This window comes from Hakea prostrata, chromosome 7 (assembly GCF_041222555.1).
Source record: "Hakea prostrata isolate BN-2017 chromosome 7, UWA_Hpros_2, whole genome shotgun sequence".
NCBI classification, from domain to species: Eukaryota; Viridiplantae; Streptophyta; class Magnoliopsida; order Proteales; family Proteaceae; genus Hakea; species Hakea prostrata.
Genome location: NC_142606.1, coordinates 20,928,728 through 20,955,011, shown reverse-complemented (window position 1 = coordinate 20,955,011; position 26,284 = coordinate 20,928,728). Strand labels below are relative to the sequence as shown.

Below are 26,284 nucleotides of genomic sequence, written 5' to 3'. Positions count from 1 at the left end.
CAATTTTTCTTCGGCTTTGATGGCTAATTGGTGAGCTTCATTAAAGGTGTTCAAATGGTGTAAAGCAATCTCATCTTGAATAAAAAGTTTTAGACCACTAACATATCTAGCCACCAATTGGTCATCATTTAATTTTCTTGTAAATCAAGACGTCATAAGTATTTAAAAAATTGTTCGGTGTAGTCATTCACACTTTGATCATTTCCTTGCCAAAGATGGTGAATTTTTTTATATAAAGTTTGAGAGAAATCAAGAGGGAGAAATTTTTCGTCTAATCTTTCTTTCATATCCTCCCAATTGTTAATTGGGCGGAGTCATCTCCTTTCTCGACTTTGTTGAAATTGTCGACACCAAATCGAGGCATGACCCTTAAATTTTGTGGCTACAAAATCAAATTTTCTCTTCTGATAATTCTTTCCATTTAAAAAAAAAGTTTCAATAGAAACAATCCAATCAACATAGAGTTCGAGATCAAGCTTACCATCAAAGTCATTTACGTTTACCCGTATGCTTTTAACGGATTGCTCCAAGGCTCGTGTTAGCCACTCAATTGTCCAAAGTGTTTGTGGATGCACTTGTTGGGATTGAATGGATGTAGAACTTGAAAAGCCATCACGATCCTCACTTTGGCACTCTTCCGGAATGTGAAAAGTTTGGTTCACATCTATTGTAGAAGTTGCTTGATGAGTGTTAGAAGCCATTGTAGGAAGTCGGCGCAAAACCTCTAGCATCATTTGTTGGAGGTTTTGTTTGCTTCCATCAATTGATTCACCTTATCACATAATGCAATTTCTTGGAACATCAATGTGATCAGCACACGAATTTGATTCCCCAACATGAAGGATGAAGATACATCACTCAAAATGGCCTCTGATGTCCAGGATTTCTTGGAAATGGTGAGAAATATTTGATGACTACCAAATATTGTTCTACGCAGTTGAAGAACCAGATCACAGATCGATTACATAATCAACTGCATTCAGTTGGGAAAAAGATTATTTATAAGTGAGTTCAGCCCAATACCCAGATGTTTAAATGACAAAAAGCCAGGGCTGGGCTGGGCTTGGTTGGGTGGAGAACATCTTTTACAAAGCTTCAGATATTGCAAATGGTAGATCAAAGCCATATATCCCAAATGACAGAGTGAAAAGATGATCAAGTAATTACAACCACAAACCACGAGTTTTATCCAAAAGTTATGTACAAAATCCGTTACAGGAAATCTGCCAAATCTCAAATCCTATCATGCCGATTACTAAGAGGAGGAATAAGGACCCATTTATTGAATATATGGTGAAGTCCTGTATTTCCAAGTATAGATCGACATACAAGCTAGCACTGATGTGAGAATAGTCAATTCTGCTTCTCTTGTAACTTGCTTTCATTTTCATCAAGCCTCTCCAGTGTGAAAAGAAGTAAGGAAAAGAAGAGTTTTACAGTTAGCAGTGGTTCCTCTCTTTCTGTAGTAGTCCTCCTTCATTACCTGCTGATCTAAAGCTCATAAGTGCTTCCTACTTTCAGAAGACGTGTGGGAGGGATATCAAACACCTCATAACTTTGTCGCAAATTCTTCCTCATGAAGTTATAAGCATAGTTTATCAGTATCTTCTTAACAAAAATAGAATCTTTTCTAGCAATCACTTCACTTTCGCCCATTAAGTGAACAATGCCTGCTTGGCATCCCCTCTCCACTTCCTTAAGCTCAGACTTCACTACTTCACCTTTGATCTCTTCATCAACAATAGTCCTTTCCCTTGCTTGCACACTCTCACCATATGCCTCAATGTTTCCTTCTGTTGCACTACCTTGATTTTCAGCCCCTAACATCAACAATTCCTCACTTATATAGTCCTTCAACCTGTCCACCAATGCACTTTCAAAGGGCTCATTCTCATTACGGATATCGGTGTATCCATACCTAACAACGCAGCGGAAGATGTTAAGTTCGCGTGGCTCAACTCGCCTGAACAGAAACCTTTCATCCACAGGAACCTTGCTTATGGGTAGTGATTTGATAGAGACAAACACAAGGACAGAGTGCAATGCTGGTACATTGGCAATGTATTGCTTGAAGATTGGTGGGATCCCTTGTACTAGCTCAGAGTAGAAGACCGCGAGTCCGGGGACTCTGTTTAAGTTGGGGTCTGAGGCTATTTCCCTAAGATTCTCAGGGGAAACCTTGTGGTCTAGCTCATAATAGTACTTCTTGCGGTGTACATAGTTCCACACAAACATTATGAACATTAGGACCGAAGCGAATGCTAAGGGAAGATACCCACCTTGATCAAATTTGTAGAGGACTGAACTTAGATAAAGAAGCTCAACTGATCCGATGATTAGAACATAAGCAATTACAAGGAGTATGTTGGTTTTCCATATCACTATCATGATCAATACTACAACGGATGATGTGAGAGTCATCACAAACACCACAGCAATCCCTAGACAAAAGCAGAGAAACAAAGTTTTTGTGAGTGGAAACTAAACGAAATTTAATGTCCATATATAAAACTAGAGAAGCGGAGATGGTTTGTAGTTCATACCATAGGCATTCCCAATCTGCCCAGTTGTCTTGAAAGCAGCGGTAACTACCACACAAGCCACCATCAGCAAGTAATTGATCTCAGGTATATATACTTGTCCTTCATACTTGGCTGATGTGTGGACTATCTTCACGCGAGGGAAGCATCCAAGCGCAAGGGACTGTTGGATGATGGAGAAGGTGCCTGAGATCATGGCTTGACTGGCTATGATTGCAGCCATAACAGCAACCACAAACATTGGCCAATACAAAGAACCTGCAACATTATTGTAACTCTGTAACTAAGAATTTCTCTTCCAATTAACTCCAAAAACAGAACTAAAAGACTACAATGTTCACCTGGAATAGATTTATAAAAGACATCTCCTACTTCGTCGTTATGTTTACGGAGGTAAGACGCTTGGCCAGTGTATGCCATGATAAGAGCTGGGTATGTTATTGAACACATACTTATCTGGATTGATCGAACAGTGAAGTGTCCAACGTCGGCAAATAATGCTTCAGTTCCTGCAATACCCAATTTCCGAACAACTTCTTACTATTAGTCTATCATCAGATAGATGGATTGGAAGAGTCAAATTGATTGAAAATATTGGATTATAGACAAGAATCAGCAAATGAAGTTGTTTACAGATAAAAGTAACCTGTAACAGCAAGAACAACGCCGCCGAGCGAAATCCATGCTTCCTTCTTGTTTCTGCGGAAGTAATCTATGATGTACTTTGGGTTAAGGGCCTTGACAACAGAGGGATCATACTTGATGAAGTTGTAGACACCAATGCCAGCAATGAAGGTGAACCATATACAAATAATTGGAGCAAAGCTATACCCAACTTTGTCAGTTCCAAATCTTTGAAATACGAACAGGCAGATCAATATTACCACTGAAATCCCAACAACTGCATCTGCATATCAAGAAGTCAAAACAGATGTGAGATCACATAAACTCCATATGACTTCTCATCTTTGGTAAGAATATTTCAATAACATTAAAACACTACGACTCTGTCTTCACATAGTTCTCTACTATTTTGCTCTCTTTCAAGTTTCAACCCCCCTTAAAAATGTCATCGCCTAGCTAGTTTGGAGTTTGGTGTGCCCTACCCAAGATGCGAATTCCAATTGCTCAAGAAAAACCCTAACTCGCATAACATTTTGATAAATGATTCTGTTTTTGGGTTAGGGTATTTCAATAAATATATTACATCATAATTTTAAAGAGCAAAGGTAACAAATACAGATACAGATACATACTTTGGTTCACTGCAGACGAAACTTGTTTGATGCCTCCCACTGCTGATAAGACTGGCGTTGTGCAATGGTCAAAATTGGCAAGTGAAAATAACTTCAAGTTAGAACCAAAACACATATATTTGAATGTCAAAGTGCACAACTAGGTAACGTTCTTCTTCTTGAAAGTATCTTGAGAGAGTAAAAAACAGGGGCTCAGCATCAGCCCAGAATCATTATTTTATTTTTTTTTGATAGGAGCTTTTTATATGGGGATGAGAGTGGGAATATTAGTGCCACTTGTAAGAATCCAAAACTTCCCCATAGGGGTTGGGTTTTTAACCGTTTTATTAACCCACCATTTTGCATCAGCCCATTTCCATATCTTACCCGGCCTTCCATAATGGTTCGGCTAGTTTATTAACCCCCATGCATCAGCCCTTCCATCTCTACCCGGATCTCTCCGGTACGGACAATAGTATTTTGGAGTAGATACATGAATCACTTATATACAAGAAGCCGGGGGGGGGGGGGGGGGGGGGTGAAAAGGTCCGTCTCTCTACCCAAAGGGGGGGAGAAAAAAAAGTGGGGGGGGGTGAAACCCACCTATATAGAGTATATTCTTACTATATCAAGATAGTATAGATCACACACCCATGCAAATATGAATATATAATTGTATAGAGGAGGTGGATAGGGAGGAACCAAATTCAATGATGCGTTGTTTTCTTTTTAATTGTTTTTTATTAAATAAAAAACAATAGAATAAATTGAAACGACCTCTATAACCTAAATTAGTTGGACTTGAAACGCTGCTGATTTCAAAGAAGGCTTAATAAAAAAATCACCTCCACGGCTCGACATGCCAAGCTGCCAGCGGGCACGGCCAGCCGTTGACGTGAAGAGAGTTATTAAGGGAGAGAAACCAACTTCCGGGGGTTGATGCAATTGCATGTATGAAGACTCTGGATTGGCTCAGTTCGAATTCCCTCGGGGCCAAGGCTTGAAGCCGCCTATATTTATTATATAAAAAACGCCTTGAAGATGTAATCGTGGTGCGTGCAGACTGGCCCGGATGAACATCATTTCAAAAAAAAAAAAAACTCTAGATTGTCTTTCTAATAGTTTGTGGTCTCCTGACTCTTGTTGACTACAAATTACAAGGAGACCTACAGTATAGATTTAATCAAATGCAAGTGGCATTCTTCTAATAGTGAGCACCATAGGCATCACATGGGCATCACAATTTGGTGTTCAACTTCAGGGCTAGGCATTTAATGCACAAGAGCACTAAACTAAAGACGATCATTGATCGAATCAGGTGAGTGAAGTCAAAATCTTGACAACTCATTTTGAATTTTTTTTCCAGGTACGAAGGTATGGCCGAAAAAGTAAAAAAAAAATACAATAAAATAAAAAAAGCAAAAAAAATAGAATCGGGTGGTCCTAGATCATTCATTCAATCGTGGCCGTATGTAGCTCAGTGTTGCACAATAATTCTGAAAGTTTAGAACAACTCTTAAAAATACTACACCTGAATCCCCTGGTAATCGGGAGAGCAGGAGAAAATCGATTTAAACTATGGATGGAGAGATCTAGGTACCTGAGATTGAGGGAGTGAGAATGCCGTCACCGATAACCATGGAGGTACCTAACATGGTGAGTAAGAGGAGGATATACTTGGCGTTTCTGCTCTTCTCAAGCTTCGCCTTCAACATCGTCGCTCGTCGGAGGCGGCTGTTTGGTAATTCCAATCGGAAGTTGGAGACTTGTTTGTCCTCTGCTTGTTCACTCGGTATCAACCCTACCTTCATGTACCTACATATCAACGAATATAGCGCGAACGTTCCCCCTACCAATTAACACAGCACATCAAGATCAAGATCGAGTTAACATTTTATATAAATTATCATTAAAAAAAAAGGCAATAATATAATTTATGATCGAATATCGATCTCGATCGATCAGTTTGACCAAATTGTAACTAGTTACCGACCTTGGCCATTATCGTTGGCTCGAAGAACGATGAAGACATATTTGGTGAGAGGGAGAAGAGTGATGGTGTAGAAGATGAGCGACAGAACTCCAAGTATGTCGTCGTTGTTCTGGATTCCATTGGTGAAGGTGCTAGCGTACACGTAGAGCGGTGAAGTTCCTATGTCGCCGTACACTATTCCTATGCTCTGGAAGGCTAACCGCAAGATCGTTGCCCTATCCACCGCCTATAACATAATACAAAAACACACAATCAAGAGGAAGAGGAGCTTCTACAGTCACTTCACAGGTATGGTTTCGAAGAAGAAGAGAAAGTGAGAAATAGTAGAGAGACCTTGGAATGGTGGTTGCCTTCACGGCCACTAATTTTTCCGGATTCGTTGTATAAGGAGTCATGTCGGTGGAGATTATTCTGCCATGAAAGCTTCTTCTCTTGCAGTTCTTTAACAACTCCAACTCCAGTTTCTTCGTTCTGTGAAGCATCGTCTTCTACCTCCAACACCGCATCATCGCTTATCCTTTTTGACATTCCCACTCCTTAATTTCCTGCTGCAAAATTGAGCAGAAAGAGAGACAGAGAAGGAAGAGCTTTGGAGTTCGTAAATTAAGGAATGCATGACTTCAATGGGATTTTCATAGAGTTTATATAGACCGGTTAGTCATCCCGTCTATTGACCATTTCGATTATACAAGTAGCAAGATCACAACCGTTCAATCTAAACAACCATCTTACGTGTTATGACGGCAAATCTTCAGTCACTCAAAGTCCATACTCAGACATGGGCTCGACTTCATTGCTGCGTAATAATTACATAGATAGCATTGTGCAACGAACGAATGACCAAATCGAGATTTCGATCTTAACAATCCATTTCTCAAAAATATAAAAACACGCTTTTCGAAAATAGACTATCGAAATCGATCCAAACTCGATCTCGACCGTTCACTCTACATATACAGCGCATTAATTACGCAGCACCTAAACAATATTTTTAAAAAAAATGATGATGTAAACCAATAACGGGACAAAACTTACGAGAAATTTTGTATGTCAAGGATGAGAGAGACAGATACTGGTGCATCACGCCTGCTAAATTAAAAAAAGAAAAAGAAAGTTTTTTATTAACAAATGCAAATGATTTCGTGTATATTTGTATTGCATGCGCTACCATGATCTCCAAGCAAATTATCTGATCATTGAGTTTTTATTTTTTAGTGATGTCACTCTAGTGGCAAATTAATATCTTATACATGAAAGTTTAGTCAACGTTAGCCATACCCGTAATTTAAGGGAATATAAATAAATATAGCATTGATTAATCAAACAAATAATTAAAAAATAAATAAATAAAAGAAAATACATAAAATACGAATTTCCCATCACATAATAAATATGAGTCACTTCTAAGACGTATAATCCATCATTTAAAAATGAAACTTCCCAGCCAATGCAGAGCTGTTTTAGTGGTGAAACCAATACTTTTTAGTAAAGAAGTTGTGGGTTCAATTCTGGCTGAAGAATATTAATATCCCAATCTCCTGGCTTAATAAAGCCCCTTTGTACCCAAAAAAAAATGAAACCCCACCCATTTGTATGTTGTGAGATAGTCCTCTCCCTCGTTCGAAAATTATGGATCCAAACTTAAAAAGAACGAAAATGATAAACCCCACATTAGTGCATGCTATCTTAGCTAGCTAGTTAGGAAATTCAATCAAATAAATTTTATGAAACAAGAATCTCCATGCTAATCTTGCAAGAATATTTCCACATGCCTTCCAACACCTCTCTCTCCCCCCTAATTATTATATTTGAATTACCTTAGTATCAAAATTATCTTCTAAACATCATTAATTATTAGAGTACTGTGGAATATATTTTTGGATTATATGCAACAATTAAGGTGTAGATGATGGGAAAGAATGAAAGAATGTTATGTGTATATATGATGACCGAAGCACAAGATGATAATGTTGAGCATATATGAAAATATATCACAGTGTACGCAAAGACAGAGGTAGAAGACGGTCTTAAAAATAACTTTGGTGGTTGCATATATTATGACCTCTCTAATACCCACAAAGACGAACATTATGCAATTAATACATCATTTCTGAACATAACGTATAAATGAAAAAGTAAAAAAATCAATGATAGGAAAAGAAATTGTTGTTCTTTTTATTGAGAAGGTAGTGGCTGAATGCTCATAAAATCCTGCCATTAAATTTGATAGGATTAAATCTAGAAAGTCCATCATAAACTATTCAAATTTTAATTCAATAAATTTAATATTATGATTTATTTCACACCATTCACCTACATTTATGCCTTATTTTAATATTTATTTACTATCAAATGGATTTTTCCAAAAATGAAATTTTAAAATATAGATTGATTACACCCTCTACCACAGTTAAACCTTTCATATATCTCAACAAAACAAGCTGACAAAACCCCATCATCCCTTTGCACAAGACAACCTTAATTTGGAGAGTACCAAAAATCTTACTTCCCCCACAAATCCTATTCTTCCTACCCTTCATTATCTAGCAGTGCTTCGGATTTTTTTAATATTTATTTTCTTTATTTTTGTATCCCTAATTTTTTGACGAGCCTATTTTGTATTTGAAGAAGATGGGTGAAGATATATTTTCTTCACCCATCCCTTAAGAGTGAGAATATTTAACCAGTTTGCCAGGTTGTCCCTTGCCTACCAATGGATTCAGCAACAGTTTGAAAGGTTGACCTATTTGGAAATTTCCGAATCTATGCTTATAATGCCTAGCCATCCACCATAAGCCTTTTTTTTGTTTGAACATCAATGTTAAATTTAAGGCTATGCCATCCTAAGGTACTGCTAAATGGAATAATCTTATTAACATCCATGAATGATAAATCATAGATCAAACTGTCAAATCGAAAAAATTGGGAGTTATCATATACCTTTGTATTAGCTAAAAATTTTTCTTCCTAAGAACCAACAAATAATAAAATAAATAAAAGATAGAGAAGAAAGCAAGCTGAAATGTTCTACAAATGACACAGTGGAGAACTCTGCTCCCTCATATGATCATGTCTGTCGTACGTGGTTGCACAAGTTGACTAATGAGGTTGTGGGGCCCAAAAGAGATGAGACATTCAACAAGTCAAAATCTATGGTCGTCTAAAGTCAATGAGTTTACTTCATCTTAGGCTCTTAGGCCTTAACTCGTTGTTTCTTGTGGGCCCAACTAAATCTCTTTTTTCTCTCTCTTCCTTTGTCGACTCTCCAGTTCATTTTGTACAAATTTTGTATCCCCGAGATGTATATCAACGGATTCACATCCTCTGTAATTTCTTTCCTTATAATTTCTTTCCTTATAATTCCGTACAATTTCCTCCTAGGATTGTGCTATGTGGCATTAAGTAATTCAATAGTTATTCAATTCAATTTAAATTTGAATTTTATTTAAACTCTAGTTTGAATTGGGTGACCGTTGGATTACTCAATGCCATATAACACAATCTTAGGAGGGAATTGTAGGAAATTGTAGGAAAAGGGATTACAGAGGATGTGGATCCTATACTAATTACGCGCTAAAGAAAAACTGTTACCAAAGTATTTGAGTCTGGAATTTCTACTCCGAAAATGACAAACGAAAATTGTGCTCTCCTTATACAATAAAATAAATCACAAGTAAATTTTTTCGTCTCAACATGTAATAATAAGAATGTAAAGGGAGAATAATCCTCTCAAATTTGTATATGCGACCGCACAAACCTCAAATATGAAAGAACTCTTCAAGCTTATACAATTGAGAGGGTTGGATTATTTGATAATTAGGTTTTTTAGGTTTAACTACTATTGTAAATCACAAAATTCACCTTATATGAATTAAAATTTACTAAAAAGGGATCACTTTCGAAGTTTTATTTTTGGAACTAAGATTTGCTTAAGACAGCTTATGCACACCTGGACTATATCCTTAGGATTAATTCTGATTTTAAAGGGATTCAAGTTCTCGACCTTTTTTTTTTTTTGAACAAATAATAACTTATATTAAACTCTCTAGGCTATGCTAGAGGAAGACAATGGTGCAAACAAGGTGGGGGCTGCCACTAGATATGATTAAGCTGAAATTTCTTAGAGCCACGGGCTAAGAAATCAGCAAGATAGTTACAAGATCTATGGACAAAGCGAAAACTTACATAAACCAAACTAGCAGAGAGCCTCAGAATTTCCTAGACTAAGCCATGACTTAGTCAGTCTAGAGACTGGACCTGGCCATTTAAGGCCTTTACAGCTATGAGGCAATCTGAAAGATTACAACCTGATTGATAGGCAAATTACATATAAGTAACACAGCGTCTTGAATTACTTCTAATTCTGGCTGAAGTACTGAAGAACCAAACCCAAAATTAACCTTTGCAAAAACAAAATGCCCTGTAGGACTCCAAACAATGTTACTTCTCCCTGAATGCCTTGAAGACTTGTCCCACGAAGCATCGGATAAAACCTTGTGATCTTTTATTTGAAAGTGCTGGGCTTTTGCCAACTGATAAGCAACCCCTTAAGGTTCACTTTTACATTGTTGCTAGAAAATTAGTTGAACAAAACCCTAGTTGTTGTTCGTTATCCACGTGTGAAAATCAAACAAGTCACTTCCACAAAAGTTGGCTGATTCATTGTAAAGTTCGACTTGATGAACTAAGTTTCAGAGCAACATGAACTACTTGAGTGAGCAACCACCAGCATCAGTTAGAAGAGTCTTTTACAAAGTGAATTAAAAAAGAAACACCAAAGAAAAATGTTTGAGTTGATGTATGATTTGAATTTTTTTATCATCATTCGCATGAGCCACTTGGGGAATGTGGAAGAGAGGACTTTATCTCAACTATTTATTTTGATAAAGTTGACTATTAACAAATTAATGAGATATTAATGTTCAAACTGGATGGGCTTTCATTAACTATATTATCCTTGATGATGATACAACTATATGACAATATTATTAGTTTTCTAGTTAGAAAAGTGTTTCTAAAAATAATAGACTCTTCTTATGTCATCAACCCAAATCACATGATAATAAATTAATAATTAAAAATTAATTTATTAACGAATAATTTCATTCATTCTCAAACAATAAAAGTTGGATTTTTATTAGATGTGAATATGTAATACTAACTAAAAATTTAAGAACATTGGATTTAAGATTGAATTTTTCTTATGGTGATCTAACTTTGTGATTAAATTTAAGTTATATGATTTTCTTGTATGCATGAAAATCTGTCATCTTCCTTCATTGGTGCAGTTATTCCATTTGACATATGACATGTTCAAATTATTGTTTTTTTTAATGCGGAAATTTTCAAATGCTCTACAATTATTAGTGACGTTTATTTACTTTTTAGGTGAGGATTGAATACTAAATATTTAAGTAGTTCAATTATTCAAGAAAGTCACCAAAACCTTAACATCACAGACATAAGCAACCAGCGTTGTGCGTCTAAGTTCTTCGGATCATCCAAAGTCAAAAGCAAGAAGGAAAAAAAAAAAGGAAAGAAAGGAGAACTAAGCTCTCTTGCTTTCACTTTCACCTTGAAGAACCTTCATTTTCTACTTTAAAATCTTTATACTCAAAGAAAAAGTTGTAGAAATATTATTATAAAATTTGGGGTTATATATCCCATAGTGGCTATGAATTATATAAGGAGATGGTAAGAATAATTTGTATTAATAATAATAGAGTTTACATTGTCATAAGAGTTGTGTTGTGTTACAAAAAGTCAAAATGATAAAAACGTTTGTAGAGATATGATAATACAAGGAAACCTTAATGCTGTATTATTTGAAGTACTTTATTTATTTTTATTAATATAAAGTTTCTCTTTCTTAAAAAAAAATGTGGATTAATTGACTTGAAAATAGTTTGTTAATTTTGTAAACATAGTAAATCTTCACAGCTCTTAATTAAGTCTTGTGTTTTATTTTTCTCAACCAAAAGGAGGTGAATAGCCTCAAAACTTAGTATTCAACTATAATGTTCAACCTTGGATTCGATAATTTATTATCCCAACTAATGGTATGTTATCTTTCTTTTTCATTAACTTTCACGTAAGAAAACCATGTACCTCAATTGTATTTCTTTAAAGTTGCTCGGAAAATTTAGATTCTGCTAGAGATTATGCCAAGACATGTTACTGTATGCTTAAGTTTTGCCCTAATTGCCTAAATTTGCCTTTAGTTGAAACAAGGTTTGGAATCAAAACTTTGTTTTACTTAGTCTTAAAATGGTTTTGTGGGTTATGGTTTTGTAGTCTTAAAACCAATTTTTGGGTTATTGTTTTGTAGTCTTAAAACCAACTTTGGGTTATGGTTTGTGGGTTATGGTTTTGTAGTCTTAAAACCAATTTTTGGGTTATTGTTTTGTAGTCTTAAAACCAACTGTTGGGTTATGGTTTTGTAGTTTTAAAACCAACTTTTGGGTTATTGTTTTGTAGTCTTATAACTAGGGTTAGGGTGAGTTTCAAGGTCAAGGCTAGTGTCAAGCAATTTTTTCACTTGATCGAGCTTGGTCCGACTCAATAGAGTTAGGGTAACATCAAGGTTAGGTGATAACAATGTTTTGAATAAATAAATAAGGAAAACAACGTTTGGATCAAAATCACCCAACATGATGATCCCAATCCTCAACGTGCGAGAGTGGGTGATCCAATTAGCCAACAATTTGGATCACCTTCCCCTCAAGAGAAAATAATTTATTCCCCTGACGTTTTTCAATCATGCAATATTAATAGGATTAATAGGCTCACCTATGAATACTGATAAAAAAAAAAAATCAAAGGTTGAACTCCCAGTGGGCCCTATCACTATCATATGGTGGAGAATCATGAAAGGAACATATTGTTCTTCCTAATAGAGAGGTGATGCTTTAAATTCTTGGGATCCTCCAAAGTCAAAAGAAAGAGAAAATAAATGAAGGAAAGGAAGGAGAACTAAATTCTCTTGCTTTCACTTTCACCTGAAAAGAACCTTCATTTCCACTTTAAAATCTTCATACTCAAAGAAAAAGTTGTAGAAATATTATTACAAAAATTGTAAAACAATAATGTCACCTCATAGTGGAACTATATAAGGAAATGGTAAGAAATAAGAATCGTTTGTATTAATAATAACAGTTTACATGTCATAAGAGTTGTGTTGTGTTACAAAAACAGTCCAAAAGATAAAAGTGGTTGTTGAGATATGATAATACAAGAAACCCTAATCCTGTATTATTTGATGTAATCTATTTATTTTTATTAATATAAAATCTAATTTTCTCCCCAAAAATAATAATGTGGATTAACTTGAAAATAGTTTGCTAATTTTGTAAACCTCAGTAAATCTTCACAGCTCTTAAATACATATCTTGTGTTTTCTCTTTTTCAACCAAAAAGAAGTGAATAACTTAAATCAAAACCTAGTATTGAACTATAATTTTAACCTTGGATTCAACAATTTACCACCCCAACTAATGGCATGTTTTCTTTCTTTCCTTAACTTTCACGTAAAAAAACCATGTCCTCAATCATATTTCTTTCAAGTTGGTCAGAAAATTTAGATTTTGCTAGAGATTACGCCAAGCCATGTTATTGTAAGTTTAAGTTCGGCCATAATTGCCTAAACTTGCCTTTAGTCGAAACAAGGTTTGGATTCAAAACTTTGGCCGTTGGAGCAGGTCATAATCAAATCTAGGTGGCCTTAGATTAAGGTCGAGATTGGGTTAGATCGTGTATTTCACTTGGCCAATACATCCTACTTAAGATAACTTTTTGAAAAATTCCCAACAACAAAACCAACTTTTGGATTATTGTTTTGTATTCTTGTAATTAGGGTTAGGATGAGTGTCAAGATCAAGGCTAGTGTCAAGCATTTTTTCACTTGATCAAGCTTGGTTCGGCTCAGTAGACTTAGGGTAATGTCAAGGCCAGGTTGAGGAATTTAGGGTTAGGATCGAAGGCCTAGTCCATTCTGACCTTGCTGCAACAATAATAACATTCAGGAGATTGATAAGAACGTTTTGAACAAATAAAAAAGGAGAAGAAAAAAAAAACGTTTGGATCAAAATCACCCAACATACAAAGTTGCGAGAATGAACGATCCAATTAGCCAAGAGTTTGGATCACCAGTCGGGAGAAAATAATTTGTTCCCTTGACGCTATTCCATAACACAGTATTAGTGAGCTCATACAGATAAAAATAATCTGAGGTGTCAATGGTGGGTTAGTAGAAGCCCAGACTCCCATGGGGATGTCTTGGGTTCGCACCCATCCGGCGACATTTCAATTCCAATATTAAAAAAGCATCTGTATCAAAAAAATAATAATAAATAAATAAATAAATAATCTGAGTTGGAACTCCAGTGGACCCTACCACTATTAAATGGTGGAGAAATGCGAGGAGAACACGTTGTTTTTCTTAATATGGAGGTGATCCGGACTCATTATCTCATTACCCAATTGGTTTGGGATTTCTAAGGTTCAAGTGGAACCGGATCAATTCCCGCCCGGTTCCAGTCAATCCAGGATAAATCGAATCAACTGGAAAAAATCTGTGAATGTATCGATCGGGAAGAAGAAATTGAGAAAATATACACATTTGAGGAAAAGTTTGATTGTCCGTAGAATCCAGATTCCAGAAGCTAGTAACTCCAGTTCCTCTCTTAGAGGAGGGCATAGAGGAGTTAAAATGGTTGCCTGGCAACTATTTCTTGTTGATTTCAAAAACCTCTTAGTTTCCTTAATGGGTTAATTTATACTCATTTTTTGGTTGCAGGATAATGGAGATTCTGATCAAAGCATTTCAGGTAACTCAAACCAGATGGGACAGCATTTCAATGCTAGCTCCACCTTCACTGGGGCAGTAACCCGCTCCCGCTTCTTGAATTTCTCCTCTTTTCCTGTCTCTCTAGCTAACTCTCTTAGGTGACTGAGTAGGCCGAGACTTTGTTAAAACCTTGAATTAAAAGTTGAAACGGTGATTTGTCGGGAATTTAATCATCTAGAATTGTTCTGTTCGTATACAGATTACGATGAAGACTTCGACCGCGGATCCTTATGTGAACCCAGATGGAAGAAGGTATAACACAAGTGTAAATCGCCCATCTCTCTTTATAGTGTTAAAAAGATTAATGATCCATTAGTATACTTAGAAAAGCAGTTCACTTCTTCCTGGAGCCAGTGTATGGGTTTCAGCCCTTCAATAGCTCTAATAGATACTGGGTTGAGTTCAGGGAATGACTGAGAAACAACACTTCTGAGATTCCTTGAAGTGCTCGATACAATTCCCATTTCAAGTTTCGAACTAAGGAAATCAACTATACCAAACGTATTTTATAATTTTGCATATTAACTGGAAGAAAAAGAGAGAGATTATCAATTATTTGTTTAATCCATTTCTTTTTGTTTATATGTACCTGTTAAGTTGATGGAATCATGTGTTCTCTGATGTCTTTGGTGCGTTGGTTGGTTGTTGGTCCTTCTTGGGATTTCAGATTGCAAATAATTCTTTAATGGCAAGTGAATTTGTTCATGGACAGCTAAAACATAGATGGGCTTGATTCCTAGATATGTTGAGGCAACCCTGCTAAAAAGAAAAAGTCATATATTATCTCCTGTTTGGTTCATGTCCCATTGTTGTCAGCTTGATTCTGCACTGTTTCCTTCATTATTGAAGAATTTTGGGTTTGAATTCTGTGTGTTGTTACCCAACCCTTGGGTTCCTTTCTGAATTTGTAAGCTCTTTCTCATTCTGATGTGGAAAAAAAGAGGAACATCAACAGAAATCTTGGTCTCACATGTTGAGTGGTAGTAGCCTAGTAGGGCTGGCTTGATTCTAGTATGGAAGTGAAAGAAATTATCTGAATGCTGTTTAATACTGGTGAAAGAACCGAGTATACGTGGAGCTGAGAGTAATTTCCACAAACTCCATCACCTCATGGGGCCAAGTTTCTTGAAAATTTGAGACCAATGTGATATCCATATAGCACTCAATTTCTATTAATATGTATATGATTGTGTTCTATTATGTAGTTTTCTGTAAACACTAGAAACAATTCTGTTAAGTGTGACCCATACAGGTTTCTGTTTCTTTTTAGTGACATAAACTCTTTTCTCTCTATCAGTGTTACCGTTCAGTCTTTCAACATTTTGAACAAAATAACAGAAAAGGAAAAACAGAACTGCATAAAACTGTGGCAGAACCAGAAATGCTAAAAAAACACAGTAATTTATGCAGTACAGAGCCTTAGTTACATCTGTTGACCAGAAAAATTACCCAGTTATGTGTATCCCTATTTGTACTGCCCACTTTTACAAATTGCATTATATTAGTGTTTCTCTCTGTATTCTCTTCTTCAAGAACCTTATAGAATTTGTCTTTCTTTGTGGAAAGGAGTCCACTGTGGGTTCAAAACTTCCTGTCATTTCTGGTGGCTTCAAGTTCAAAAATGATCATCTGCATGGCATAGAAATTGAAAACCCAGATGAAACTTGCATGTGGTCTAAAGAAGCTGAGGAATTAGTATTTCCGCATGAAAACAATGGAAGTTCCTCATCCCATGGCCATTCTGATGCAAGGAAAATCTCAAGAGGTATTTTTCCTCTTCTTATCAAACAATGAGTGTGCCATTCATTTTATACTTGCCCATGCATACATGCTAATTAGAAATTGAGCAATTTATCCTATTCATGGAAGAGATTTATCTGGTGTTTCCCTTTAGTTTGTTTTCCCTTTCTTTTCACCATTTGTATCTCATTCTATATTATTCCTGATGGGGTCACATCTTGGGTTAAATTCTTATCTCTTTTTCTTCATAGTATCTTTTTATTTGCATGTGAAATTGACCTAAGCAATACAGAGCCGCAAGTTTCATTGGTTATCCAACGTTTAACTCTATATATATTAGCTATTTCTCAAAATGGTTAACGACAATGGAGATGACCTTAACAGGATCTGTCTTATATATGCTTCAAGTCTCATGAAATGATTACATGAGTAATAAGCTGCATTGAAGGTCTAACTCAAGAAATTCTTGAAACATACTTTTCGTCAATGTGTATGGTGATTGCCAAAAAAGTTTAGATGAGAATCTTGGTGCTTAAAGATGTGGTTGCAGATATGCTTAATTAATGATGAAACCAAAGTGTTCTTTTTTTTTTTTTTTTTTTTTTTTTTTTTTTTGGGGGGGGGGGGGGGGGGGCGGGGGGAGAACAGGGTGAGCTCTCAAGGCCTCAAAACACATTATGGTGTATTGGTCAGTTCAATTTCCAGCTCAGTAAAGTTTTCATAGCCCTTACATATTTAAAGGAAATGAAGCCTAATCTTAGTAGGGGACAGAAAAGTTGAAGAAGATGATGAGGAAGGAAAGGGAAAAAAGGAAACAAATTCATAGGGGAAGAAATGAGAATTCCATAGGAAGAAGAAGAGGGGCATTTTTTTTCTTTTTTAAGGGTGGTGGGGGGAGAGTGCCTGCAAACAAGCTTCAATTTAATTCATTCTTTCCATCCTCATTACATTGATTACAAACATATAAATGAAAAAAAGAAATGCACTTCAATAAGAAAACAATTATACAAGGACTCTTACATATACTACCCAAGTTAAAATCTTCTGACAGAATTATCCCATATAAAATCCCAAATATATACTATACCAAATTCCATAGTGCATTAGTTAGTCTTTTGAGTAACAAGTTTCAAGAACTGATCTTCTTTTGGGCATGATTTCTTACTGGGCCAGAAGAGATGATGACACTTCCAATGGTTTGAGAAATAGTGATCCTTCTTATTCTTCTGCAAACTGCATGATATGAGATTTCCTGTTTTACAACTCTAATATTTTGTTATCCATTTGACAATCAGCTGGTTCAGGAAGCCGAGGCAAGGCTAAGCTCAGGTTTTCTTTTCATGACTACTCACATATGGAAGAAACATCCTTGCCTATAGTGGAAGATGAATTTGAGAAGTCATCCATGGTTTCTCAGCTACCTGTGGGAGTAGGAACTCTTAAGCCCAAAGCTAAAGACCACTCAATGACTGAGCTCTTGGAGAATCTTCAGGAGAAAAAGTGGAAAGAGTCTGATGTTCATATATTGCCTACTAAATTGTTAGATGTTGGAAACCGACATCTGGAGCATTCAATGACCGAGCTTCTTGAGGATCTTCAGGACAAGAATGGTCATGCAATTGGGGCCTCAAAGGTGATTTGTTATTTTACTTGATCAATAACTTATTCCACCCCCAACCCTCCCATCCCCAGACACCCAATGAAAAATATTCAGAGGTGGTAATTCTTGGCTTTGCCGCCAACTTGCCTTCTAATTCTGCCCCTCAAAATAACTAGTATATTCAGTTTTGAATGCAGAAAGGGCCAGGGTCGCAATTTTTGACAGATGTAGCTCAGTCCACCACAAGTGAAGCAAAGTGTCTTGGATCCACCCCCCTTTCACTAAAACCCATTCCACGTCTTCTTTTCTAGGCCCTGGGTTACTGATCCTAACAAGGTTTTTATTCAGACTGGTTCCAGATTCAACAGTCAGCCATTGCCTTAGTGCTCAACCTGACACACTGGAATCCAGCCTGAGTGCCACCTCTACATATGCAATTCTTTTTCTTAGTTTGGTTAAGCGTTTACTGCAGAATAGTTTGACAAAAGGAAGGAGATTAGAACACAGCACAAAGAGATATACATCAACCTTGGGTGATAGAACCCTAGACAATGAAGACTTTCCTGAGACCATTGGTAGCGGAACATCAAGTGAAAATGAGGTGATGTCTCATGATTAAGTTTATTCTTTGACTTTTGTTAACTTTATCTTCATTTATTTTCTATGTGGCGTTACTTACGATCCATTAATGCACGCTGCTTTTTCTTGTTCAGACCAGTGATCAAAATCAGGTAAATCTTGTAACTTCTGAAAGGAGAGTGCGCACCATGGCAGATCAATTTCAGGAAGCTTTAAGTTCTGCAGCTGCAAATAACCAGGAGATCCTTTTCACAACATCTAAAGAAACAGGGTCAGTTTTCTTGTCACTGACCAGTAGATTTTACTGATGGGTATCCCAATTGCAGTGGAAAAATGGAATTATACTTCTAGTATATTTGTCTGCTACCAAAATTGTGCAGAACTGGATACCATGGAAGGCTGCTTCAAATTATGCAAACTGAAAAGGAAGGACATGCAGAGTTTTTGAAACAGTTACAAACAGGAGCTCATTCACTCAGTAAAGTTCTTCCTCTTATGTTCCCCTGAAATTTGCTTGACATTATGGTCTGAAGCATGCTAGGAGATATAAATATAATGGAGGATATAATATGAAGCAACCCAAAAAGTTATTTTGCAACTCCTTGCCTACATAGTTGTGCCTTTGCATTTTATTTTTATTTTGGATTTCAATCTAATGTTTGTATCTTGTTGACCTCTTTTCTTTTTCTAGACAAAGTGAGATGCATTAATATAAAAATATTGTCAAGGTGCTTGGATGCAAAGTTGACAGTTTGTCGCTGTTCCCTTGGAGAAAACACTGAGGTGTGTATGTCTTTTGAGTTTTGACAATGGAAAAGAAGAATCTGGTTGCTGCTTTTTGGTTTCTTTTTGTTACCAAGAGAACTACAAAGCATTACAGTGAGGGTGGTCCAGGTCTGACTGTAATATACATTATATTTTGTAGGACTATGCTCTATTTAAAAGAGCTTCTCCTTTTAGGAAAACTTAGTTGTTGAAACACAATAAATCACCCAATAACTTAGAGCTTCCTGACGACCAAACGAGGGATTTTGATTCCAAAGGAATTATTACATACATATGCTCTGTTAAATCTGTTAGTGTGTCTCTCTCTTTCTTTCATTTTTATTTTTGGTTGAGTTTTCTATTTGGGGGTGGGGGGGTTGCGGAAGGGAGGGCGGTGAGGGGCCTCTTGAGTATGACATGCTTGACTTGCTTGTGTAGGTGAACAAATGCACAGAGAACACCCAAAAGATTATGGCAAAAGGAAGAGTGGAAATGACAGTCATATTTAGCCCAACCATATGTGGTAATGTGGAGCTCGAGGTGGGAAACCTGATACGCATTCATCCTCCATGGTATAACATATTCTGGGATTTTTATCCTTTTATCGAATTTCATACTTCAAAGCCTGTTATGACAAACTAGTTCATGATCTTAGAGTAGGAAAGGTAACTTAAGATGTTTGAAGCATTTCTAGGTTCATTTGAACTGATATATGGAAGTTATGAATGAGTATATATTTGTTTGGCATTGTTGATCAGTAGATTACCACCTCAATCACCTTGAATGTAGCTCAAGCAAGCTATTCATGGTGATAAGGTATACAACTGCAGCATAAGGCCCAAGACTTCGTCTTGTGTTTGGTTACTATTTCTAGCTAGATGATAGTATGATGAGTATCCTTCATTTCTTTGAAAAATGCACAGGAAGGAGGTAGATGTCATGGGGAATAATGAGAGCATTATTTTATGCACGTGTTTCTCCAAGATTTCCATATGAACAACATTTTGTTTCCTTCCAAAGAGAAGGTAAGCATGAGTTCCTCTCCTTTCTCTTTCACAGTTTCTAGCTTGCAGTTAGAATTCAGATGGAACTTGAGAACCTTTTTCTTGCAAAGAGTTAGTCATATGAAATTGGCATTTGGGGTCTCTGTTTGTAAAAGTTGTATTTCAAGCTTCTTTCTTTTTCTCCTCTTTTTTGTCTTTGTTTTTTCATTATTATAATGAAGTTGAAATTTTCTGGGTAGAGAACTTGGTTTGGAAAGCAATCAGAAAATATGTTGGTAGGAAAAGGTAAAGAAACCAAAAAGATGGATGTACAGAACTACTCAGTTCAGATGAGTGCAGCTGCTGCTGTTCTTTGCAAGTATTCCCTCTTCTCAACCATGAACCATCATTCTTCCTGTTCTAACAAGCACAGATGGTCAGCAAACTCAGACAATTAGACTCAAGGAGCAAACCAGACATTGCCTACCCATTCAGCTATAGTATTACCCCCTGCTTGGTTCACAAGGTTCCATTGTAGAAGGCCTATATGATAAAGCAATTTAAGTTTCATAGCCTTTGTTGACTGATATGAACCAGTGCGAACTCTGTAGTTCTTGGGTTTTTAATATGTGGTTGTATTGTTCTAGAATTGGCTGGATCCAATTCTGGACTCAAAAATTGGACTGTTATTGGGTTCCTTTTGTGGTTGCTTACTAGTTTCATTTTCTCCAGTAAATGGAAGGACAGTCCTGTTCTACAAAGTCTAGTGCTGTAGCTTCTTTTCCTATTAAGCTGCTAAGTTTTTGGATAATGGTATCTCTGGGACTTACTTCAATTTACTTGCTTGCATAGTTCTCATCGTGTCTAGGTGAGAAAGGCATCGGAGGAGGGGCGGCCGGGCTGGAAATCAAGGCTATACCAAATGAGGTAATGAGGCGACGTTCACCTAGACATCTTTGGTGCCGCCTTGACAACTATGACTACTTGTGTGGACTCAAAGCTCCCGCCTACCGACTTTGAGACCGGACCTACTCCAGCCCATGGTGACATTTGTGGTCTCCATCAGTTTGTTTCATTTTTGGTCTATTTTGAAAGAGGATTTGGCTTTCCCTCCATAGGTCTGGATGAACAATTGATGTCCTATCTGGATTTCCCCCTTCATGGAAAGGAGCTGGATGCATTCATAGAACTTTTCCTTCCTAAGGTTTAAAGAGTTAAAAGTATTAGTATCTCGTGATAGGTTGATTTTAAGAAAAATAATAAACTAGAAGGGAGTTGCATGTATTTTTGGTAAATTGAAATGTGTAATAATGCATCAAGCTTAAACGTTAAAATTGAGAAAGTACAATGACAAGGAGACAAACGTTGAGATAGAGAAATTCTAGTAAAACAGGTGCATTCAATTAAAATCATTACTAACAAAAATATTTTGTACGAAGAAGTTTATCTGTGATTCTTTTGTGAAAGATTCTTTATTGGTGAATTTATAGAAAGGAAAAGAGTTATGTTAAAAGTGATATTTCTTCACCATGGCATCTCATTCCAACAAGCAAAAAAAACCCCACGCAGGATGACCGGGCCCAGCGAGAAGAATGCATTCCAACCTTAAACAAATTCATTTTTCCAAAAAAATCCATCACATTCCCTAACAACATTGTGGGCAAATATAACCATCAATTAATAAATAAATTATCATGTTGAATTAGCAAACTACAATTGTCAAAGCAACTTAAAATGTTGTACGGCCACATGGAGCTACTATAAGTAATACATCATTATAATTTTACATGATTGTGCTTATAAGCAATATAAATTCTATACTAATAAAATATTGAATTATTATGTTAGTGTGGATTTAATATAAATAAATTAGCATATAATTAAAACATAGTATGAGATATAAATCATATGCCAAAACATGCATACACTTACACAACTAATAATTATCATGACACTTAACGTAATTACCAAACCAAGTGTCTAGAAATAGGAAAAAAAATGTAAGAAAGAATAATAATAAATCATTATTTGCTACAAGAAAAACTAATAATTGAAACCTTATATCACATGTCATAATTTAATCTATTGAAAAACTATATCTAATGAATTTTCTAGTATCACATTGAAGATTTTTATATTTTCAGCTTACTACAAAAATGGAGTTTCAAAACATATTATCAATGAAACCTTAATTCATAATAAAAAAATATTGACAATCACCAATCGAATAACTAATTAAAAACAAAAAAAAATTCATGCAAGTGTCGTAATATTTCATCTTCTAACAGGCTCAAGTATTGATAAAACCATCAAATAAACATTATTATACAAATAAATTTTAATGACCTAATAACTCATCATTTGTTTAACTTTAAGATTCAATAAATCACATATCATAATCACGATATACTTACATTACAAAATAAACAAAACAAACTCCACTCTTACAGAAAGCAAGTGCAAGGTGATCGATCGTCCTTTTTACCTTGGAATAAAAAGTACAATAGTATATAGTTTGCCATCTTTCTTCCCAAAAAGTTTTATTTTTTATTTTTTATTTTTTTAATGAAGTCGAGCTGATAACATGTTATAAAATTGAGAATATATATTAAGGACAATGAAGAAAATTAAGACAAGACGATTCGAACTCTTCTATTGAGTTGCATGCATTACATATTTATAGTAGAAATAAAATATTCTCTGATATAGAAATATTGAAATCATACAAGGAAATACGTTATATGATATTAAAATCAATTCTTTCACACAAAATGATGCCAATGATATGGAATGATGGATTTCTATCTATGATGGAAAGTGCATAAAATGATAATGTAGGTCACCAAAATTGTATGTTGAGGTGACTGAAATCTTTAATTGAAAATTACATTTTTTTTGTATTTTCTCTTTGGAAATTATGTAGGTGGGTATCAATTCATGCTTTAAAAGACATTGATATCCATTTGGACTCATCAACGAGTGACAACTCAGCTTATTAAGAGTTACTTCCCATGCAAACTAATGTTTCTAATCATATTAATGTGAAGGACAAGAATCTTATTATTGTTTAAACTCGGTGCATGGAATACTCGAGGTCTTAACGACTCTGGTAAGCGCTCAAGTATTGTTGATTGGTTTTCTAAACATAAACTCTCTCTTTTTGAGTTGCTTGAGACAATGATTAAATTCTACAACTTTAATTATACTATCAAGTCATTCAACAATAAATGGAATTAAAAGTGTAGTATTCATTGCAGATGACCAAAGCTCCCCTAGGACAGATGGTTTTGGTGCATATTTTTGAAAAAAGGCATAGCCCATTGTAGGAGATGACCTTTGCAATGCACTTCTTGATTTTTTCAAAAGACCCTCCTCCCAGATCAGATCAAATTATCCAAGATCACATTGATACCGAAAGGGTACATGCAAAATTCATTTAATGATTATAGACCAATAGCAGTTAGCCCTTTTATTTATCGCTTCATTGCGAAATTAGTTACTAATAGGTTGAATGTTGTGGCTAGCAGATTGATTGGGGATAACTAGACCGCTTTCATTAAAGATCGCCTGATTACTGATAATATTCACCTCTGCCAAGAGCTTCTTCATGGTTACCATCTCAATCACGGCATGCTAGGTTTGCAGTGAAAGTGGATTTATGTAATGCTTATGATACTATCCAATGGAGCTTTCTCTTCATGCTCCTTGACAAGATGAATTTCCCTACAATTTTCTCTAAATGGATTGAGCAATTGGTGGTAAACCCCCATTACGTGATATTTTTAAATGGAGTACAATCACGACGTTTCTCAGTGAACAAAGGTCTCCGTCAGGGCTCCCTCTTTCGCCCATGCTCTTCAATCTTGTATTATAGATCCTTACTAACACAATTGTAAAAGCAGCTTCATCTGGAGCCTTTTTGTATCACCAACTATGTGCAAAACCTAAGATTTCTTCTATATGTTTTATTGATGATTTTTTTATATTTGGGAAGGCTACCCCTAATAATGCCTCTTCTTTGCATTTTCTTCTGAAGAATTTTTTTGAGCAATCTGGCCTCTGCGTGAATCCAAATAAATTTGCTTTGATGTTTTGCAACACTACAAAGACTATCCGGCATTTATTCTGCAATACTTTGGGTTTCTCCATAGGTACATTCCCAATTTGGTATCTCGATATACCCTTAACTATGAAGCGACCATCTCCTCTTGACTTCACCTCACTTCTTTCTAAAGTTGAAATCAAGCTTAGCTCATGGAAAGCTAAATTGCTCTCTTATGTTGGTTAGCTGGTAGGGTGACATTAATCAAATCAGTCTTCTTTGGTTTGATAGGTTATTGGATACAGTGCTTTAGTCTCCCTATCACAATGATTGAATCCCTAGAAAGATCGATGGCAAAATTTTTGTGGTGGGGTGCAAATGACCATGGCTCCCACAAGGTTTCTTGGAAAAAGGTTTGTTGTCCAATTGAGGAAGGAGGGTTGGGCATTCGAAGCATTCGTGAATGGAGTTAGGCTGCTCTCACCAAACAATTATGGATTTTTTGCACCAATAAAGAATCATGTTGGAAATGATTTGTTCATCAAAGATGGCTTCGAAATTTCACTATCTGGTCACTCCCGTTGCCTTTCAAACTACTCACCATATTTCCTGTCATTCTTAAAACTAGAAGCAAGCCAAGTAGATACATTCGCTACCAATTGCAAATGGTGAGAAATTATCTCTATGGTTTGATCCATGGCCTAAAGATGGTCCTCTCCTCCCAATTATTGATTTTGCTACAGATGATTCACTGACTAGAAACCCATACTCTTGTGTCAAAGATATTCTCACAAATGATTGACTTTGGGTCAACCATATACATGATCCTATATTGCAACACAAATGGAATGGTATTTCTAGCATCAAGACTCTAAGGAAAATACCTGAAGGTATTCCTATTTGGACTCCTTCACCTTCAGGTAAATTCACTCTCCGATCTAGCAACCGAAAGCTTAGCATTGTTTGATTTGGTTCCCAACAACTCAAAAATGATATGCCTTCATCTCCTAGTTAGCATGCCTCCAACGACTCTCAACTAAGGATCGTATCATATCTTGGGGTCGATCAACTGACCCAATCTGTCATCTATGTAAAATGGAAAGTGAATCCCATGATCACCTCTTTTTTAAATGCCTATACTCATCTACAGTTTGGCAACATATATTGGATCTTTATGGCTATACAATAACCTTTGGATGGACAAATGAAATTCAATGGTTATGAGATCACTTCACTTGTGACGATGTGTTAGCCAATATACGTCAATTTAGTTTAATCACAACCATTTACTATCTCTAAGCTGAACATTACAGGAGATTATATCAACAGAAGAATCAACCATTAGTTGTTGTTTTTCAAATAATTACCAGTGTGATCCGATCCTACTTCTTTAATCTCAAAACATCTATGGTTGATTCACCACATAACTGAGCTTTCTTTGCCTCTTGGAATATTCAAGTTAACTTCTCACTTAGTTGGGAGATCGTTCACTTTTGGCTACCCCCACAAGCTAGAGTTGTTCTTATTAATTGTGACGGATCCCTGCGCAAAAATTTTGGTGGTTTTGATATAATAGGAAGGGACTCTAATGGTGATGTTGTATTTGCTGCTGCTGGTGGAATGAAGAATATATCTATTCTTCAGGCTGAGATGATTGTCATTAGGACTAGTTTGTTTTTTGCTTCTCAAAGGGGATTACCCAATAGCATCATTCAATCTGATTCGTTGGTGGCCGTTAACTCTATTTTGGGAACCTATCGGCTCATTGGTCCACCCTTGACATCCTTGAAAACATTATTGATTTGAAAGGTTCTTTCAGTAATTGTGTAATTCATCATGGAGTTAGGGAGACTAATAGGTGTACTGATTTACTTGCAAGCTACTTAATGTTGAGCAAATAATTGCTTTTGACCTTGACATACTTCCTGATTGTCTTGCCCTCTTTGTTCATGAAGAGAGACA

At 36.0% G+C, this 26,284-nt stretch overlaps 2 protein-coding genes across 2 annotated transcripts; one reads left to right on the top strand and one right to left on the bottom strand.

Annotated features, from left to right (window-relative positions):
• Positions 1-1,029: 1,029 nt before the first annotated feature.
• On the bottom strand, positions 1,030-6,525 carry LOC149010467 (potassium transporter 5-like). Its single transcript, XM_089161785.1, has 8 exons — positions 6,102-6,525; positions 5,769-5,994; positions 5,376-5,624; positions 3,797-3,847; positions 3,187-3,447; positions 2,882-3,049; positions 2,544-2,798; positions 1,030-2,441 (listed from the first exon to the last, which is right to left on the bottom strand). The coding sequence occupies exons 1-8, from the start codon at positions 6,294-6,296 to the stop codon at positions 1,492-1,494; spliced, it is 2,355 nt and encodes a 784-aa protein (XP_089017911.1). The 5' UTR covers positions 6,297-6,525; the 3' UTR covers positions 1,030-1,491.
• Positions 6,526-14,345: 7,820 nt separating this feature from the next.
• On the top strand, positions 14,346-21,122 carry LOC149010466 (kinetochore protein). The gene is made up of 12 exons (XM_089164098.1): positions 14,346-14,478; positions 14,563-14,593; positions 14,813-14,865; positions 16,180-16,378; positions 17,649-17,986; positions 18,426-18,554; positions 18,667-18,803; positions 18,913-19,010; positions 19,224-19,315; positions 19,736-19,869; positions 20,221-20,322; positions 20,541-21,122. Exons 1-11 carry the CDS (start codon positions 14,476-14,478, stop codon positions 20,291-20,293), a joined length of 1,287 nt encoding a protein of 428 aa, XP_089020224.1. The 5' UTR covers positions 14,346-14,475; the 3' UTR covers positions 20,294-20,322; positions 20,541-21,122.
• The last annotated feature ends 5,162 nt before the right edge of the window (positions 21,123-26,284 follow it).